This window comes from Strix uralensis, chromosome 4, assembly GCF_047716275.1.
Source record: "Strix uralensis isolate ZFMK-TIS-50842 chromosome 4, bStrUra1, whole genome shotgun sequence".
In the NCBI taxonomy this organism is placed as follows: Eukaryota; Metazoa; Chordata; class Aves; order Strigiformes; family Strigidae; genus Strix; species Strix uralensis.
Genome location: NC_133975.1, coordinates 26,549,796 through 26,571,105, shown reverse-complemented (window position 1 = coordinate 26,571,105; position 21,310 = coordinate 26,549,796). Strand labels below are relative to the sequence as shown.

Below are 21,310 nucleotides of genomic sequence, written 5' to 3'. Positions count from 1 at the left end.
CGCGGCGCACGCTCCGCCGGAGCCTCCCCCTCTCCCCAGCCGCCGCCGCCGCCGCTGCCGCCACCGAGCAGCCTCCCCCTCCCCCCACCCCTCCCCGAGCAGGAGCCGCCGCCGCACCGCGGAGCAGGGAGGCGGCGGGAGCAGCCAGGGCAGCGGCCGGCGGGGGTGGCGGCGGAGCGGCGAGGACCACCCGGCACGGAGGCTACTCAATGCTGCACCTTCCGGAGCTGCATGAGGTAAAGGCGGCTCCGGGTCCCGCTTCCCTCCGTCCCCGCTGCCCCCCTCCCCGTCGCCCGCGGCCGGCGGGGGCGTGTGCGCGGAGCCGGGGGGTGGGGGGGGCTCTTTGTGGGCCCGGCCGGGTGCGGGGCGGCGGGGCGAGGAGGGGCTGCGGGGCGAGGGGCTGAGGGGGCATGAAGTTGCGGGAACAAATGGAAAGTGGAGAGTGGCCTGGCCCCCTCCCCGGGGGGGCTCCCGCCGCCGCGGGGGGGCCGGGCGGGGGGCTCGGCGCCGGGTTGGGGGGCCGGCGGGGGTGTTTTGTTTGTGCTCGCCGCCGCCTCCCTCCCTCCCTCCCTCCCTCTCCCTCTCCTGTTGGTTTCTCTGCCTCCTGATAGTTTTGAGGCCTAACTGTTTAGGCCTCGTCTCCCGGCTCCGGGGCCGGTGTGCCGGCTCCGAGCCCCCGCCGGGGCCGGGAATTGCGCCCCCCGGCCCCTCCCTGGGGCCGTAACGAGCCCGCGGCCCCGGGGCATCCTTCGATCGAGCCCGAAATTTCATTGTAAAATCGTCGGCTCCGAACTAACAGTGTTGGGCTGGAGCAGCCCCGCAATGAAAGGAGGCGCCGGAGGGGAATGGAGGGGCCGGAGTTGCGGGGAGCGGCGGCGGCGGCGGGCCGGGCCGCGCTTCAGCGCCGCCCGGGGCGGGGGGATGCGGCGGGGGCGGCGGCGGGGGGCGCAGCCGGCGGGGTGCTAACCGGGGCCTTCTGCGAATTGAGGGTGAGAAATGGAAAAAGAGGGTTAGAAAGTCGTTTCCATTCTGCTGAACTTTTGTTTTCTGACCGATAGAGGCCGGTAGAGGACTGTGGAGAAGGAAAGTTTATAACCAGCAGCACCAGGATGGACTTCCCTGCTACCCAGCCAAAACCTGCTGCCGACGGTAAAATCATTTACTATCCTCCTGGAGTGAAGGAGATTACGGACAAAATTACCAACGATGAGGTGGTTAAACGGTTAAAGGTGAGCGATCCTGACCACTACCCCCCTCCCTGCAACTTTTGCTTCCTAAGGTAAACGTTTCATCACTGGAAAGGAGAACTGCTGGAGTTCCCTTGTCATTGTTGAAATATCTCCTTGCCTGCGGACCTTTACGGGAATACCACTTCCTTGCTTTTCCTTAAAAGAGGAGTCATTTTTGTAATTTGTGAGTGTACTCTCAGAGTTCTGTCTGAGCCAGAATTGATATATTAAGCTGCTAATTTGTATGTGAAACACATCCACAGTTTTGGGGAGAGGTCTGAAGTGAAATCATAAGTAATAATTACAGGATATGTTACTGAAAATTTTTGGTGGTAAGGCAGAAGGTTTCTGTTGGTTCCAGCACTTTGAGCAAGCATAGTTGAGCGGGGAAAACAAGTAGATCTAGTTAAGGGTGTTCTGGACTGAAAAGATAGAACAGTTTAGAAACAGCAAAGATGAATTTCTGGAGTTTGTAGATGGAACTTTGAAATTGTTTCATATGTAAAACCTGCCTCAGATTTTGCAATTTGATATAATACTTATAGTTTCTTTCCTATTCAGTGTAACTGGTGCTTGGCAAAGTTTCTAAATTTTCATAAGCAAAAAGGACTGTTAGAAAAGTATCTTCTCTGTTTGCTTGACAGTATTCTGGGGGACTGTGAGGCTTATCTCTGTTTTTTAATTTTTTAATCCCTTTTTCCACTGGAAACATTAAACCATTAATTAAAAACATTTCTTCACTCTATGCTGAAAATAAAGAATAAAGTTGAGCATTGATCAAATATTGGCACAGCTCGTTTGTTAAAGCCATGGTCTTTGGACCAGTAAATTGTCATAACCTGGGATTTGGTCCTGTGCCCAGGGTGGGGATGTAGTAATAATTTTTTGGAGATCAGAAATGTTCTCTCACCTGATGATCTGCTTCCCGTCACAACAGTGACCCCACAAATATTGAAAAATAAAAATCATGGTCTTGGCTAGTCAGTACATTGAAAAATCTCTTAACCTGTAAATGTGAAGGCTTTGCGCTTTGCTTTCAGAGTGGCGAGGCATGTGTCAGTTGTTTCTTTGAAAATGAGTATTGTTGTCCAATTACAATTTTGAAAATTATTGACTGGAAAAGTCCAGCCTAGTATTTTCAAAACTCCAGTGGAATATTGCCAGTTACAGGAGAAAATCTGGGAGTTTTGATTGTTTGGATGGAGACTTTGAATTGAAGTCTGTGTGAAATGGGGAGAAGTGTGGTTTTGAGGTGCTTGTTGAAATGGGTATTTTATTTTGTCTGAGTTGTAAAACTTGGAGTGGTGAGCTGTGCCACTTCTAGATAATAGGAATAATAGAAGTCATGTGTGTGTTGGACATAATTTCCAGGCTAAGAGCAGATTTTTTTTTTTTTTCTGTCATTTTTTTATGAACGACTGTTAAGGTATTCAGGTTACCTCAAGACTGTAGACTAAATGGGAACAAATACTTTGCTAGTGGATCTACCATCACTGAAACAACAAAGGAAGATTTTTCTTATTTCATTGGTACTGCTTAATCTGAGTTTGAGGAATTTTTTTTGTCAGATATTGGCTTTACTAAAGCATCAAGAAAATCAGAAGTACTGTACACTTTAGAACAAGTATATAGTCTTTGTTTATGAAATACATGCTTATTTATATCAAATTGATTTATAAAAACATTCATTTTGGCATGTGGAATATTGTGATGATGCAGTGCTTGAGATGGAAATGCTTGAAAAAGTTTTGTTCAGTTAAAAGATAATTTTCCACAACTTTAAATAGAACTTAATGATAAAAGCCAGCTTTAGCAGAGTGTACAAATTCAGGCATGAATCAGTCCTCGAAACTAGATTTTTTTGATGCCTTGGCTATGCATGATCTAAAGATGCTCAGTGTATCTCTTATAGAAGACGTGTGTGTAACTTGGTGTTTTGGCCACCAGGCTTTGGGTCAGTTCCTGCAAACGTTTGTTCTTTTAGCTTATTGAAGTCATGGTCAACTTAATTGGTTACAAATTTGTGTCCTTATTAGCAACTTTTCTGATATCACATCTGTATTTATGTGTCCAGACCTCTTCTCGTAATGAAGGCTTTTCTTATTATTGGAACTTGAGACGTTCTGGGCACCTGTCCCAGAGTGCCTGAGCAGCAGCTTTTGTGCCAAAGACTTTTAAAAAGAATGTTTTTCTATGCTTTCCCTCCTTCTGCTTGGGGTTGTGGGTAATAAAATGTAGGCCAGATTCTTTTACAGTGTTTTGATATATCTGCATGATAACATTAGCACTGAAAATTGAAGGGTTGAGAATTTTGAAATCAACACGTACCTTCTGAGTGATGTAGAAAGGAGAAGCCTCTGGATTGCATATGTATGATGAATGAAACACCAGTTCAGGTGCTTGGTGGAGTCAAGTGTGGTTCCTGGTGTGTTAGATTACAAAGATGGGTTAGTGCCTTCTTGGAGTGGGACAGTATGCGATGTATAATTTCAGCTATTGAAGAAGTGATTTTAACTGTGGTGTGCTATGGCTGGGGACAAGCGTCTATTTAATAGATCCAATTAAGTTTAACCAAACAAGGCAGGTAGGATGTAGCAGAGAGTTGAGGCTTACTGTACTTTGACTACAAAATGGTTTGGTTGTGTGTTTTTTCTTTTTTTTTTTTTTAAGGCTAATGTTCCTCTTTACAGTTCATCTGTTCAAGTTATATAGTGATTGGTTTCAGGGCTGTAAGTCAGATGCTTGTCAGTTTAGTAAGGCTTGTGGGGAGAGGTAATAACTTTTATTTAAACAAATGATAGAAACGGGAAACAATAAACAATTCTAAGGCACCCAAGTAGTCCTCCTTCAGTTCCAAAATCGACCCAGCAACTAAATACAAGTTGAAAACAATTGTACTAGCAATATTGTATTTCTTCCCGTAAGATCGTTGAAGGTTGAAAAGTTTCAGAAACTCAGCATCTGCTTTGATGCAAAGCTTCTCTATGACTATTGAAATTTTTTCAAAATTGATTCTATTTTACTGCCTTTTCAAACTCTAGACTTGTATATTGTTGTCAGTAAACTATTAATCTCGGATATAACTTTCTTTGGTCGCAAGAGAATATATTGGTGTTATTTATATAAAATCTTGTAATCATTATGAATAAGATTAATAGTAGTGTACTTAATTGTCAGATATACTAAAAATAGCCCCACCAATGCAAAATGCATAGAGATTGACTTTCTCAGAGACTGACTTAAGCAGCCTTTGTAGGTAAAGCTAGAACTGCCACTGAAAGAAGTGGCTCGCTCTGCTGCTTGTCCCAGCCTCTGTTCTGTACGTCTCTACAAGCATTTTGTTTTGCCTCGTGCCAAAATGGATGGGTGAACAGATCTGGGTTAAAAGTTAGGAGGAAAAAAAACCCCAAACCTGTATTAGTTTTAGCCTGAGTCATTTTCTTGCCTGATTTATTGTGAGAGCTCACAAATACTTGTGCTGGTATAGGGGAAAAAGCAACTTCTTTCTGTGGTAGTCCTGCCTTAGAGTGTTAAAGGAACTTCAAAGTTGATCTGAACGTGAAAGTTTGGAAATGTTATCTTTTGAGATAGAGATGGGGACTTCTGCATTGTTTCTGCAAAACTATCTCACCCGCCAGATCTTTTTCTTAAGTAAAAAAAAAAAAAAAAAAAAAGCATAACGATGTGTTCAGAGACAGCTTTGTATCGACAACTGTACAGTTTGGTGAAGTGTACGGCAAGTGTGTAGAAAAAAGAAAACATTTATAGTGGAGTGTTTTCTTTTACCTTTGGATATCAGTCTAAGCAATGCTAATTCATAAAATCTGTAAAAAGCACATTTAATCAGACACTGCAGATACAAAAGTACACACCCCCCACCCCACAAAAAAAGGAAGTATCTGAAACCTTCCAAAGGAAAAGGAGTGATAAATTTGTTTCAGCATAGAGATTTTTAACAAAGGTTTAAGGCCTTTGTTTCACAAAACCTGGTTTTGTGAAACTAAGAGTTTTTAAAGTTAGAATTCATTGAGGGTCATGTAGTTTTTCTTTATCATAGTTGGGGTTAATATTCTGTTTTCTGGGTTTTTTTGTTTTGGGGAGTGACTTTTCCTTATGTTTTTAATCAGTCCAGTAGTCTTGTTGCTTTTCCCATGGTGACAGTCTGTTAAGACACTTTCTGTGAAAGTTTCTTCTGATTTACACACACACGCACACCCTTTCACCCTCTCCCCAATTCTCCCTCTGCCACCTCACCCCAAGGCCTAGCTTGCGATCATCTGGAGAAGTTAGCACTCCTAGTGTGCCTTGGAGTCTTCCTTATCTTGTCCCTTGGCATTTCTTAGTTATCTGATATGTATTTGTGCCAGAGTGAACACTCCCTCTCCTTCTTCCCATTGTCTTTCTGCATGTTCCTCTGATGATGAAATGTTGGGCTTTTTGTAGTTGGGACTGTTGTGTCTTTATATTTGGAAGATTATCCTCATATCACTAGAAATAGTTAATGTTAATAATTTATCATATTATGCACAGGTGTTTTTTAGGCATCTGTTACATAATGTTAAAATTGAGAAAGGTTGCTTGTTTGCTACTTAAATGTTTTGAAGTAAGCTAGAGGTATGCGAGAGGGAAAAAAAAGCTGGGTCTTTACTCACCCTGATATTTCTGCATAAGTTAATGACCACTCTGAGATTGTGTAGTTAGATGGACCTCTGATCTGACTTGGCTGTGCTTAGGTAGTTATTTTGAATGAAACAAAAATACAAATTAGAGTATCATCTGGGAGAAGAAAATCTATTTTCTATTATGGCATACACTAGAATTTGGTATGTTTTGGGGGAAAAGGTATACGTATTAACTGTGTTGGATTGTATCAGTTAAACACTATTTGCTGGCAAGACTTAGATGACATGGGTATTTTCATGGCTTAGACCTCTGACTTGCATGTACTTACATGCTTATATTTAAGAATTATAAGTAGTTTTGTGGAGGTCGTATAGCCAGGTTACAGAAATGATTGGTGGTTAATTATTCTAAAAATTTTTAAACTTCCATTAGTTGTATGTAACTGCAGACTGCAGTTTGCAATGGTTTTGAGCTATTGCTGGCCACATAAGCCTAAAGCGAAATTTCTAATTTGATTTTGCTCATAGTTTAATCTTTTTAATTAGTTTGACTCTTGTAACAATCAAGTTTTTCATTAACTAGGACAAGCCACTAGTCAGAGGAGAAGAAATCTTGTTCTGATTATTTTTTTTTTTTTTCCAACGGAATATTAGCTGTTTGCTTTGTAAATGTCCCAATTTTATCAGTCCTTAGAGAAATAGACCGTGTAGGCTCACCCAGATGTTACTGAATTTCAAGTTGATTGATGATGAAACCCTTTGGTTTTGTATCTGATAATTTTCTTTTGTTACACGTGCATCATTAATTAATGGCAATTTCACACGTACAATATTATTCTAATGGTTTCCTGGCAACAATATGATAAATATATCGTGAAAGAAAAGAAGCCCCAATTTGAGAGGGGGGAAAAACCAGAGGTTGCTGAATTAGGAACGATAGCTTCTGATGACTGACCACCAAAATGAACAGACTAGTTCTGAAGTCCTTGTGCCCTCATTTATTCTATTATAAACCTCAAAGAATTACTAATTTTCTTCTTGTGCTAAGGCTTTTTTGTGAGGTGAGGACATGATGTTAACCGCAGTTTTAAAAGATGGGGAACTGAAGAGCTACTGAAAGGGAAAAAAACCAAACCCAAACACAAGACAGACAAGTTGGCTTAATATGCTTGATTTGCCATTTCTAAAATGTGTCTTCTGAAGTGACTGTGCATTCTGTTGCACTTTACATGTTCGGACCACAAGTTCCTTTGATTTCAGTTACATTTCTGAGCGCCCAGCGCTTCTGTAAACCAACCCTCATTGTCTCTGCTTAAGAACCCAGAAAATGACAAACATTTTCTGTGAAAACTTTGTTACGGGCTGTTTAACAAGCATCATATAGAAACTTTGTAATAGGTGGGAGGAGATCATGCAAGTCTTCAGACTTAACTGTTTTAAAACATGGCATAGAATATTCCTTTCCTGCAATATTTTCTTTCAGTTGTAGTCTTCCAGATTCAATAAATAAGAAAGATGGCCTTTGGGCAATACGCTTCTCTACCAAATAGCCTTGATTAACTCCGGAGCCAGTCCTTTCCGTGGACTGAACCAAGTAATGGCTTCAAGTTTTTGGGTGGGTTTTTTTAAGGAAAAAAAAAAAAAGGTATGTAATCACTTACCAAATACTGTAATATTAGGATTGAGGAGGCTGACTAGAGGTTTGAGAAGTACAGGATTGTTTACCTTGGAAGAGATGAATAAGAGTTGTTGTGATAAAAGCATACAAAATAACAAATGACAAGTAGTAAAAGAGGAATTTCTGTTTTTGCCCCCCTTTCCTGAAGAAAGAGCATTAATTGAAATTGAAATTTAAAAAATTGTTGGTTAAATATTTTTTAGGGTCATATTGGAAGGTTGCAGCAGAGCTGAACTGATGTGGTCTTTAGTATAAGTGACATGCTTTAATCATATAAATTAGGTGGATGTGTCTGTCAGTATGTATTTTTATGGTATAATGTGGGAGACGTTTTGTGTATTCAAATATTTTAAATAAAGTTTGGATACAAAATCCTTGACACATCACTGTATTCTTATGAGAAGATTGTATGCATAAGTTTGCAAAACAGCAGGAGCCTTAGCTGTGCTTAAAGACTCATAAATGAAGTGTTAATCTCACAACAGTGCTATGAAGTGAAAGAAAAATTATCCCTTGGTTTGCAGACAGTAATATGGAGATGATTGATAGGATGGGAAATCAAACATCATCTGGGGTTACTTTTCTTCCTTGTCTACTTGAATCAATTCATACTATTTTGTCTGCTTAATGCGTATGTGCATCTTTTGCTACCAGAAAGAAAAACAGACAAAATAATTAGCAGATCGTTTGTTCACAGTATATATTATAGCCATTTTGGTAGTTACAGAAACCAAACTTTTGTCTAGTCCCCAATCTATGTTAAAAATTCTTCATATATGAATTTTTTCCTGACCTCAGTATCTTCTTGATCACCATTGTTACCTAGAAATCTAAAACACATGCTTATTATTGGTGTCACTCAAAGCAATGTGTGTTTGCTGGTGCTGCAGCTGCAGTAAGCTAATGAACTGTATTCCCACTGCTGTGCTGACATCAGAATTTGGCTGTTGCAAAGATGTCTTAAGTGTGATGAAGTACTGTTAAAGGTAAACAAAGATAAAATTGGCACGAAGTATGTTCCTGCTTAGAAATGAAGGTTGAAAACTTTGCAGTACCTAGCTAGCATGGGATACCCTAAGCATACGTTTCGCTTATGTGATGCAGGCGGTACGTACTTATCTGATGGAGATGTCAAAGGTGCAGTGTTAGGATCAGTTTTGCAGAAGATTGGTCAGCTTTTTTAATGTCTTTAGTTATTCTCAAGTGAGTTCCCATTTCTTTCTAGTCGCTCTGTTACATACCTAATCTTAATGGTACTCTATTGTCTTTAAGGAATATAGCCTGTCACCTTCTGCTGAAACACTGTTTGGTAGTCACTAGCAGTTTTAGGCCTGACATGTTTTTAGTGTTGTATTTTTATACCTCGTGGTAGAAATTATGACATCTATCTCCAGATTTATTAAAACTTCCCAAACTGTTGAAGCAGAGAAAAAGTTTTGTACTGGCAAAATACATTCATAAGCATTAAAGAGACCTATGTCTTTTCTATATACAAATAATTTTTTGAACTGATACAGACATTAAAGATGAAAGAGAGAGCAAAAGAACATTTTAAAAGGAGTTCGGAAAAACAAAATCTTTCTGGAGTGTTCCTCTACCCCCTTCTTTGCTTGCTACAGCACCTGAAAAATGCACATGCTTGAAAAAAAAAAAGTAGTTATGTTAATGTTTAGTAGTATTAGCATTTGCTTGCAGTCATTAACGAATTCCCTTTCCTCTGCAATTGTAGTCTCTGTCTTTCTTATGTCTTTCTATGGAAATAACCTGATTGACCATCACAGAATAGCTTTAGATCTGCAGGTTTACAATATTTTTATTAATATTGTGTAACTTATCTTTAAACTACTTTATCACTGCATCTGACATGAGAGGCCATCAAAAGGCCAACTTCAAACTTGTACTTATTATGAAAATCTTATTACTGTAGTTTTAAGTGCCCAAGAATGTCTGTCAAAAATTGAAAGAAAACGTATTTGTTTTTCAGTTTACTTTGCATATATGATAGTGCTTTGTCTGGACAGATGCTTTTAGCTTGCTTTTTTAATGAAATAAGGTTTTTATCTGATCAGCTAGTCTAATTTCTTTGTTACTGATCTTCCCTGAAGTTACGTTAGTTCAAAACTTGCTGGTGGTTGGGCAAAGGTTTCAGAGATGCGAGATTTGTCTAATTGGTCCTAAGCAGAATAGACATCCGAATTCTGTTTATACAAAGGAAAATGGACTAGCACTGTTAAACGTTTCAAAAGGCAGCAGCCCGTAAACTAGCTGGAATAAATTCAACCAACTCCCACATCGGTGCTTCAAATGTTGTAGGGGATGTGCTGCCCCCTCCCCAGCTCTCCAGGCACGGCACTGAGAGGAAAGTGGGCAGGTAGTGCGGGAGGAGAGAGTGAGGGATACAGGAGGGAGTGAGTTGGCAGCCCTCTTGGAGGAGAGTGATGGGGAACAGATCTGTTGGAAACCAGCCTTCGTTAATTTTGCTGCTTATGATAAAATCATTTCATATAGCAGCAGTAAAGGAGATAGACAACTAAAATAAAGCACAAAACTCTTTAATACTCTCTTAACTCACAGGCTCTGCGTGGTATTTGAAAATATTACTAATTTTTTAGCTTAAAGTGGTGGTTTTTAACAACTAAAACCGATGCCTGCATTTCTTGATTGTCTTGATGAAAATTGCTTATGCAATATGCTATTACAGAAAGGGTAAAGCAAAAATGAAAAACAAAAACACACCACCACCCCCAACCACTCAAAAGTAGCCAGAAACCTCAGCAGATGATCACTAAGTTCTTTAGTTAATGTTTACTATAGTATTTTTCTTACATAATTTGTTTTTTCTGTTTATTTTGGCTTCTTAGAATCACGATGATGGTACAAATGCTGAAGCAAAACGTGAAGTGAAAGTAGAGTTGAACTTAGGAAGTGCTGAATATTAAGAAAATTGCAGTTTGAGCTTTATAATGATGCCATAGCGTGAATGTGAAGTTTGTTAAAATAAGTTGTTCCTTGAAAAAAAGAAACTGATTTACTTTACTTGTGTTACCAATTTAATGAAAGGAAAATGCTGTTGGATATTTACCCTTAAAATTTTTACTCTACTTTCAGAGAGATAGAGTAGTCAAAGCAGGGCAAATCCTGTTATTTTAATATAATTTTATGGTTTAACTGTGTTCTTCTGTTACTATTTGGAATATATGCATGTACTTGATTATCCAAAATGCAGTAAATGATTCTCCATAATAAACTCATTATTGAAATGTAATCAAACCATATTCATAATTTAGTAGGGAATTATTTGAAATTAAATTTTGAGGAATATAAAAATTATTCTTTTCTTGTGATTTAAAAGAGTAAAACCTGCTACGTGGTCACTTAATTCTTACTGACTGCAGTGTCTTTCTGTGGGCTTCAGTCCTGATGTCCTAGTCAGTCAGAAAGGATATAATTTTTGTTTAAAAACTTTGTTTACATGAAACAGTGAAGATTCAGAAATTATGCCCCTTTGTTCATGCAATGGCACAATGTATTGTAGAATAAGTAAAGTTTAATTCTAAAGCTGTTGCAGTAATAAGAATAAAATAAAGTAAACTCAGTACTTCTCATGGTAGAAACAGAATTCAGATTCTGGGGGGAGGTGGAAAAGGTTACCCTGTATGTTTTTTGACAGGTGGTTCTTTCTCAGCACTGACTTGCTGCAGAGTTAACATTCATTCACTTACAAAACAAAACAAAGAAATGCAAGGCAACTTTAAAGCTTTTTGCTGAAAATACATGTTTATTTAAATACGTTATTCAGTCATCCTTTGTAAATGTAGTTGGCACATGTCATTGTTTCTGAAAAACTTCTAATCCATCTCTTCTCTTAACACTCACAGTTCTGCTATTGCCAGTAATATTCCAGTGGCAAGAAAAGAAGTACTATTTTTGCTTATGTGAAGTCAGTAAATGAAGGTCTAGGAGTTGCATTTGTGAGCTGTTAGTGACATTTTTTCTTAGAAAATGTATGTAGAATATGAAAGTATGCATAACTCTGCAGCCTAAGGGAAATTGAGAAATCTGGAAATAAGATTTCAGCTTTGTTCCAGTTGGAACTGGTAGTCTAGACTGCTGTAAAATCATGAGAATTTTGCTTTAGGAAATGGCAGGGTTCACCAAGTACAAAAACTGTATCTTTGTAGAATATATACACATTGGTTCAACTGGAAGTAGGTCAGTAGAAAACCTAATAAGTTGTTAAAAAAAATCGCTTTGAACTGGGAGTGAAAACCGAGTTAAAGGCTATGTTTCTAGACCTCAGCTGGGAGAGGGGGGGTGGCGTGTAATGTTTTCCAAAGCTCTTTCAGTCCTAGCCTTTGTTTCCCTTTAGAGGTTAAAACACCTTCAGTCAGATTACAAAGTAAAAAGACTGCCATTTAATTTTGCTTGTTTTGACATCTTTGCTTATTGTTCTTAGTTTAGGTTCTTGTGCAAATTGGAGCACTCTGGTCTGAGCTGGATTTGTTATGTAGATGAAAGCGTACTCATCCTAGAGTTTCGGCTAGGTGTGCCACTCCATTTCTGATGCTAAAATTGGTTTCTGGTACCCATATACATTTGTGAGGATAGAGTTCTCCACTACATTTTATCTAGCAGTGAAGCTGGTTTGAGAGACATCTTCAGGGACTCTTACACTGGCTCTGCCTCCTGGGAAATCATACTGTGGAGCTGTGCCCTAATTCACACCGTCTTGAGACTCTTCAGAGTCACTCCGACTTCAGTCTGTATGTGGGCTCTGATGAATTTAAGTTTCTGTATACTATCTGATTTAACGCCTGTCAACACTTCGGTTAAAAGCCTGGCATCATGCAACATCTCCATAAAAATAATTTTAAAACTAGACTGAAAATTTTAGAAATTAGGAAAATATTAATTGCTAGCATTTTTAGGGGCCTTGTTGAGAGTTTTCCCACGGCTTTTCATCATGTTTATCAATCTTCTGCTCGGAAAATATTAATTGCTAGCATTTTTGGAGGATTCGTTAAGAGTTTTCCCACAGCTTTTAATCATCTTTATCAATCTTCTGCTCAAAAACAAAACTACGGGCAAAAGTAATGTCATCAGGGAGGTGAAAAGTTGGAGGGGTAAGTAATGACAGGTTAGTTCTGCAGAGTATTCTGAGTCAGTAATCTGAGCTGACATGAATAGTAAGTATTTTAACATAGTCGAAAGCAAGATAGTTTATCTAAAAACAAAAAAAAAAATGTAAGTCCTCTTTACAGAGTGCCAGAATTGTGTTTTGGAAGCTTGTCATCCTGACACTGTTGTACCTGACTACTTTGAGTACTCTTTAAGTTGACGCTGCTACTGAAGGAAACAGTTACTCATCTTCACCCCTTCTGCATTGCTGTTCAGGGAGAATAACGATTCAAAGTTGTTTGCCTTATTTGAGTCAGCAGCACTCTCAAAGTCATAGAAACAACATGAAGAGGAAGAGGAGAAAAATAAAAAATAGAGACGCATAGTGACTGTAGGCAAGGGGGGAAGGTAGTATAGTTGGGAAGGATGGAACTGCTACACCAGTAGCTGGAGGATTGCCCTGAATCCTATCCTGGTGTGCTTCACTCTACTGGAATGTGTAGAAGCACAAACACCAAAGCCAGCGCTTTGGGCCAGTGAAGTACTCCTGCATCCTTTTCCACACGCCAACCCAGGTGTGTCTGTGGCCTGCAGGATACTGGATTGTGGAAGTGATCCTGTTCAGAAACACTTATTTTTTTCCAGGTTAGTTTTCATTTGGATCCACGTTACTTACACAGTCACCTGCTACTCCCTCCTTGTGTTGGCAGAAGCTGTATGACAATCTTGGGGTGGCAGAACTGTTACTTGCAGCGACAGCTTAATTTGGAACACTGTGTTTGTTGGGTTTGACCTTATTAAATCAACTTAAAGATTCATTAAACTGCACCCTAAGATTGGGCTGAAGCAGTCCTACCCTCCCCTATGCATTTTTACAGCCATGTAGTGAGCTGGTTCAAGAAGCAGATCTATCTGAAAAGTAACCTGACCAGGAGAAGGGATTTTTCAGTAGTGTCACTCCTCAGTCACATGTGTGCTGGAGTAATGGAGGGACAGGTCTGACGGATTTGGGTTGACTCACACTGCCGTAAAACTGCACCCTAAGGAATTCTACAGACATCCCCCACCCCCCGGCAGTATCTGTGTACAAAATGAAGCATGTCCCTTGTTTCAGAGAGCTGCAAATCTAAGTGCAGTGAATGATGCACTACCCTTCCATGTCTGAAAAAGAAACTAAGACACAGAGGAGAATGTTCTCTGGTTAGAAACAATTGAAATCAGTGCCGCGTTTATATGCAAATGTGTGGATTGTGCTGGTGCCAGTAATTTTGAACTAACGTGAATGTTGTGGAATCCATGATGAATTTTCAAATGCTTTAGCTGACTGGCTGCTGTTGTAGATCACACCATTCATCCTAATACATGACTGCTTTCAAAATAAATGGATTTTATGTTGGAATTCAGAATTGATGTGGTAATATTTAGTGAGAGGTACTTACATACACTTCTCCTTTCTCTAGGAATGTTTGGTTTCCTCTTTTTTTCCCCCTTACTTTCTTTCCCGTTTGTACAAAAGAAAGAATTTGAGGTTTCAGTGTTTTTCAGGCCTCCCTAAGCCCAATGGCTTACAGTTCTATACCAGTATTATGATTATGAGATGTGGTCTTTGATGTTTAGACTGGTCTTTTCCTGTTCTGCAGTCCAAACTACTGAGTCTTGTGCTGTGACTTAAACTAGAGTAGGCGGTACAGGCCAGTGCTTGCAAACAGCTTTGTCTTCATGCCAGCTCTCGTTCTTATTTTTTTTTCCCCCCTCCTAACGCCTGCTGTAGTTGATTGTTCTTTAAACAAAGACTTGCACTAACTTACAGGATGTGTATCTGTAGAGGAGTATGTGTGTGCACATGTACACATACACAGAAGCGAATATTTTATTTTCAGGTAATCACGCATTCAAAAAAAATTTTACTACCCAGCAGATAGGTGCCATAAATAGCTTTCTCCCACCCAAGCATGAACTGATAAAATACAAGTAGTAGAATCCTTTTTTGTGTCATCCCAAAGCTGGCATTATTAACACTCCACAGGGCTCATAGCAGGGACAGACCACAAGTTTACTGTTGCACATGAAGCTCTTCCAGAATTATTCATAGAAAGTGAAAACCCTTCTTCAAGTGTTACTCATTTAACTGATATTTCTTACACTTCAAGGCCTGAGAGTTGTGCAGGATATATTGTTAAGGACTCCTTGATAGGCCAAAAATGTGGCGGCTGTTGAAAAATGTTTGAACATAATTTTGTTTATTCTTTGAAGAAACAGTGTTTACAAGGAGCTTGCACTTCTGTGGTGGTGTATGCATTGAAATTCTATAGTTGCCAAACTTCAGCTAACCTTAGAACTGAATTTCACCCGTTTTTCTAGTAGTAATTTGTATATGGAAACTTCTGTGAAAATAGCTGCATGGGAATATTGCCAGAAACTGTTGGATGAAGTTGTATGGATAATTTTGATTATACATATCCTCACTTTTGAGAGAATTTTATTTCATCTCATGTATTGAACAGGTTTGTGGCTTGTTGGTTTTAGTTGTTTCATTTTGTATTATTATTAAAGTAAACCTTTTATTTGTAATCTTCAATTCAGCAAGCTTCAAAATAATGCATAAGAAATGAATATATGGATATGCTTTACATATATTCACCAGTCAGTAATATAGTGGGATTCCTGGGGTTCAGTCTTCTTGTTTATAAATAAATTCTGGAGACCTTAAGTGAGTCTTGATTCAAAATCTCTAATTACCTTTCAAGTCTTTGATGGTATGTGAAAAAAATTGTGAGTAACTGATACCATTCATGGCCAGCGGATCAAATGTTCAGAGGTTTGACCAACACAAAGAAACTTGGGTACACTGATTCTAGATAATAATTGTGTTGCAAAGGGAAGCTAGATGGAGGCTAATATCAATTTTACTATAACTGACTTTGTGCTGTCTTAGTTCAGACCAGAAACTGTCATTGAAAATGAGAGGGGGAGACATTCTGGTTTTCCTGGGCTTGTGCAAGATTGCTGGCTAGGAGGTACTGCTTTCCAAGAGAAGTGATAAGCATACAGGATACAAAATGCTTAAGTTGGAAAAGTGTATTCAGTGATGGAAAACTACTTTTCTACTGCTTGGTCTCTCAATACCTGACTCTCACAAGAATCAGTGGTCTTCTGAAGTCCTTTTGACATCTGAAAGCAGCTCCTAAGCAAATTCAAAACAAATGCAGACCCAGTGTCAGCCATATGCAGGTGGCCACTACCTGATTTGAATGCTACCCCATGATTTTACCAGTATCAAGATAACCCTGTGTGTGAGCAGTCAGAGCTCTGGCAAAAGACAGATGCCTGAAGTTAAAGCCGAGCAAGGCAGCAGCTTCAAGTGGGCAGCAGAAAACATTTTTCTCCATCCTTCAGTTTCCTTTGCTGGATGCTTCCCTTTAGTACTTCTTTTTGTTCTTCAGTACAGGGCAGTACTTAGCACTAGTGAGGAAACTGCCGATAGTAGCATCTGGAAGTAACACCTTCTGGCCTTTCTACTTGGCTAGGAGTTTCAGCCCTATTTAGGTTACAGTTATTTACTCTAATATCAACATCTGGAACAGAATTCTGATTAAGCTCATCATGAATGTAGCAGTATTTTGGGACTATCTAATATAAATACCGAAGCATTTTTCTCCATGCAAGTTACTTGGACAGCAACTTGTGGTCTCTTCCTACACTAATTTCCCATAAAATTCATAGTCAAATATTAGGTCTTAGCCCTTTTCTTTACGGTGCTAAACGGCTTCAGATTAATGTCTGGGTTTTAGGCACTAAAGATTATAGTTGACAGCTTTTGTTTCCTGATTATAAATCTTAGCTAACAACATTTTTAGGATGTTCAGTGAAATCCTACAGCTACTGAAGGCTGTTGCAAACCTCCACAATCTGTAGGCCAAAGTTTGCATCTGAAGTCCTTCTTTCTTGCTATGAAGATGCATTGTGGAATGTTCTGATTTCAAATTAAAAAGAAAAACCAACAAAAAAACCCAACACTACCAATTAAATCAATAACATATTGCACTTTACATTTTTCTTTTTAGGATGGAAAGGTGACAAGTGTAACAAGATACATTTTGGTAAACTGTTTCAGTATGCTACTGACCTGCATGCTATGATTGTGAGGGCGACTTAAAAAAAAAAAACAAAACACACAAAAACCAGAAAACCTACAGAACATGAATGAAACTGAATTTCATCCTGTCTTGGCTTTTGAAGAGCAAAAGCAATGGAACTTCATGTATTTTAAGTCTTGTATATGCACGCTTAAGACAAACATGAGAACTTTTAGATGGGATTCAGGACCTGAAGGCAATAACTGTACAGTCTAAAATGATTTTTAGATAAGAAAAGTTAAATTTTGTGCTTACATAATGTCTCATGCATGCTTAAGAAAAATCAAGTGGTTTATTTGGACAATCACCTGGTCAACTAGTTATCATTCTCCTGCAGACTTTATGAGAGAGATCTGCTCTCTCTTTTGTACGTAGCATTTCCCCTCCTTTCTTTCAATTTTCTCAATTATTGTTTTTTATAATTTTTTTTTTGCTTCAGCTGCTTTTTAAACCTCCAGCACATGCATGTGGACTACTGCTCTGAGGTCACTGCAGCTGAGCAAGTGAAGTTGAGTCTCTCTTCAATTTTTGAGTCAGAAGAATAAAAACAAAGACCATTTTTAAACAATGAGGCATTATTTTTGCTTGTGGCTTCAGGCCACTTCAATCCAGTACTCTTGATGAAGTGTGCGCTTTCTGGGCAACCATAATATTTCAGGCTTGAGGCTTGCTGCCTTCGCTGTGAACTTCTCAGATTTCTCTTGGGCACTGTCTCTTTGTCACAGATGCAGACATTTGTGAAATGACCAAATCTGTGCTAGTGGTACATTTCGAGGTACAGGTTAGTATTTTTTCGGGTGTCTGATCTTATAAAGGGAATCAGCCGCATCTCCCAGCTATTTCAAGTGAAGGCAAAAGTTACTCACTGCTGCAGTGTATGCACTGTCTTGAGACAGTGGTACTGTTGTATTGGTAGAATTTATTGAATAAGTTTAAATAACTACTGTGAGATTGTTAGAAACCGTAAAATTTAGTGGGTAACAAAATACTTTATTTCTAATAAAGTTGTAAACTAGGTGTTAACATAATTTTAGGGGAATAATCTCAAGAAGTAGGTTGTTTTGTACTTTTGTGGTTGAAATGTCTCAAAATTTTGTCATGGAGAGGATAAGTGATTTTCTGGATGAACATGACAAAGTATTTTGCAAATACAGAGCTACTATGCCTCAAGTGTTTTTTTTAAGTATGTTGGACCTTTAAAAAATTTCTGTGATTCCTGTTTTAGACATTTTTTAATGAGAATGTTGCTGGCAGCTATTTAAATGATATTTAGTACTTGTGGGTTGCTGAGTTCAGCAACGTAGTTTAGTAAAATGTTATTTTCATCTAAGTTCAGCATGGTTAATTCTGACACTAAACTTAAATAGTGTATCTAAATATGTAAATTCAATATATTAAATATATAAACAGTGTATTTTTAAAATAAAAGTATACAATGACTTTTCAGCTTTTAACTTTGAGGTCTGCTTTATTTGAGTTCTTCCTTGCATAGGTACGTGATTTTTTTTTTCAGAAAATACCATATTTTTTCTTAGGTAGTGAAATTGTTGTACTAATTGGAGAGATTCAAAATAAAGCAGAAGTGAATGTAGAGGTTAAAATGGGACAGTGTTGCACAGTGCAGGTGATGTGAGTAGACTTGCTAAGAATGGTCTGGGGAATCTGTCTAATGGTGGGTACCTGATGTCTGTAGTAGGAAAGGTCATACCATGAAGTCTTCATCTGAAGTCTGTTTCTAGCAAAGAAAGGAAATTACAGTGCTCTCTATGATTTTTGGGACATGGGTGATCTTTACGTTTAGTACAAGAAGACTCCTTACCAGAACTTCTTAGTCAGACATGTTTTGAAAACCTCCTAAAAAAATAAAAAAAAGCTTTGCATTAACACTTTATATCTGCTATATTGCCTGCTTATCCTAGCAGAATCAGTAGCTATAAAACTGTTTGATTACATATGTGGAATGTTGAGGGACAGGTACAGCAGTTATGGGCATATTCTAGCTATCCGCAAGGCAAGAATTTGATGGAACTGATAGGTAAAATAGTCACAGAACTCTTGTGGAGGAAATCAGGAGTTGCTACAAGTTCTCAAAATATTAGAGAAGAATTCCCAAACAAGACTTAATTAGCCTGAAATTAAAGTAACTGCAGAAAATCAACAAAGCCACCACAACTCTGGGAGATGACATACTATCCTCTAAAATAGTGTTGCTAATCCAGAAAGGTATAGTAGAGCTCTGTAAAAGCAGTCATCTGATTTTTTTGCTTTAATTAGGAAAAAAAAAAAAAGCCTTGGCTTTGGAAATAGAATACATATTTTGGATGGGGGATAATTTTCGATTAGCTCAGTGTAGCTATATGGCTTGAAAATATTATTAAAATGTTTAGCAAAGTTAGAACCAAGCGGAAACATAGTCCTGTGACTGGGTGTAAACGTCAAGATCGAACAAATGAAACCAGATATGAGATAGAGACATGTATGGGAAAAACTGGTTTTTTCTGCCTTCCTTTCTTTTCCAGAGTCTCCTGCCTTTGCCTTTTCCTTTTCACTTTTTCCTTGGAACATGCAAATGTACCTCACTCCCATAGGCAAAATGGAAAAGTCTACATTCTTGTGTGAAATACTGTATCATAAAATGAACAGTAAAGACATTAAAAATAACACTTTAAATACTGTCATGTAAAATCCTCCAAAATGCTTTCTGTAAATGTTATGTTAAATTTGAAATAGATCCACACTTTTAATATTGGCAATTATGATGGTAATATTACAAGTTGAATTTATTGAAGACTTTTCATATTATTCTTTGCTACCTACATTATAATGAAATACATAGGCTTGTCATATTCATTTTCTAGGCTTATTTCTCAGAAACTGAATATCCTACATATAGTCATTATGTCTTTAGCATCATCCTGTTGCTGAGCACTGTGGATTTGACTTTAATATCCTTATATCAGCAATACTGGTGCCTTTTATTTTTCTTTTAGTCTCCCATCCCATTTTAAAGAAAACTTTTAAAATGGGAAATTTATTTTAAATATTTTTATTCTTTTAACATGTTTCAGAAAACAGTCTTTATTACTAGGGATACTTGTCATTATTCAGAGTAAAATGATTTAAACTTATTAATTCTACCAACACAATTAGTGCATGGAAAGTATTGTACATTTTTTTCCTCCTTATTAAAGAACTAAATAAAACTTATAGCCAGGAAACCACCTCAGATATGCTTCAGGTCCAATTTTTCATGCACGAATGTTTTCCTGTGCTTTAAGAATTTCAAGGAATTTTGTTTTTAACAGGGCTACTTAAAAATAAAAGGAAACCACCAGCCACACACAGACTAAGCAAATTTCTTCATTTTGCCTTCAGTCCTTTCTAGAGTGCCCTATTTTTGATCTTGGTAGCTGCCTAAAGAGAAAACTTCCTTTTTGTATTAATAATATAGCTAATAGTGCTCAACAGGTAGCAAAATTTTCTGGTAAAATAGTGCTTAATTAAAGAAAGCTGATTTGTCTGAATAGAAATTTTTTGCAGCATAGTATCTGGTTTGGTAGGTGTGGTAGCAGGTACACCACCAGCTGCTGGCTGAAGTTGCTGCAGTGAGATGAACAGGAATGTCCATGTCAGCCAGTGCCTTCTGTGGAACAGGTTCTGGTTTGATGTGCTCTTGGTTAGGGGCTTTTTGTTGTTGCTGGCTGGTAGTATTAGTTTTGAATGTGAAATATCAAAATTTTTTACAGTTTTACAGTTCTGATTTTTGTCCAGCCTTTCACTTGGGAATGGAAACCCACATCTTCTGCATTCTAGATAATCATTGTTATTATGACAGTCCTGTATTAAGGCTCCGGTAGATAGCAGACACCTAGAGAAAATTCTTCAGTGCAGTTTTATCACTAGATATGGGTTTGCACATGGTTTGCCTCATAATGTTCATTTCTAAGGCTCAGTGGAATCTGGCTGCTAAATAAACCAGAAAATGAATGCCATGGCTGAAGAGTTTGCCTTGATACCTTTGTGTGCTACTGAGTATGATGGTATTATGTGCAATTGCCAGTCATTGAACATGTGCCATGAAAGAAATTTGAATTTCTTTCTCCTCTTACTGTCGCAGACTGTGCAATCAGTGCTAAAGATCAAGTTACAAATATTTTGCATAATTTTCTACTTCAGTAGGTATAGTAAGTTTTCAACTTACCACAATTTACAAGACTGCTGAAATAGAAAAACTATTTTCTTAGGAAAAAACCCTTTTTTGGTGTGACTTATCGGTTGTGTTGGAACACAAGCAGGGAAGAGAGCATGATGTGCTTTATACACCCCCTGCTTCTGGATGACTGAGTCAGGAAGACTGTATGTTGTACCATGGGATGAACCTGCACCATGGTGTAGAAATAGACATGGATGTAGTCTTTAAAACATCAGTATTGCTGGAAACATAACCCTCTAGCTGTGTTTTAATGTGAAACTCTTAACACATGATTTTGTTGTGAGAACTGAGCCTAAATACTTACTTCAAAATGA

General features: G+C 38.4%; 1 protein-coding gene across 2 annotated transcripts in view; it reads left to right on the top strand.

Moving 5' to 3' along the window:
• The first annotated feature begins 67 nt into the window (after positions 1-67).
• Positions 68-21,310, top strand: part of PDS5A (PDS5 cohesin associated factor A) — an 86,601-nt gene continuing 65,358 nt past the window's right edge. For both annotated transcript variants that reach the window (XM_074866021.1, XM_074866022.1), the window contains exons 1-2: positions 68-236; positions 1,059-1,229. In XM_074866021.1, coding sequence (XP_074722122.1) covers positions 210-236; positions 1,059-1,229 — 198 coding nt within the window. In that variant the 5' untranslated portion in view covers positions 68-209. The remainder of the gene's footprint in view (positions 237-1,058; positions 1,230-21,310) is intronic.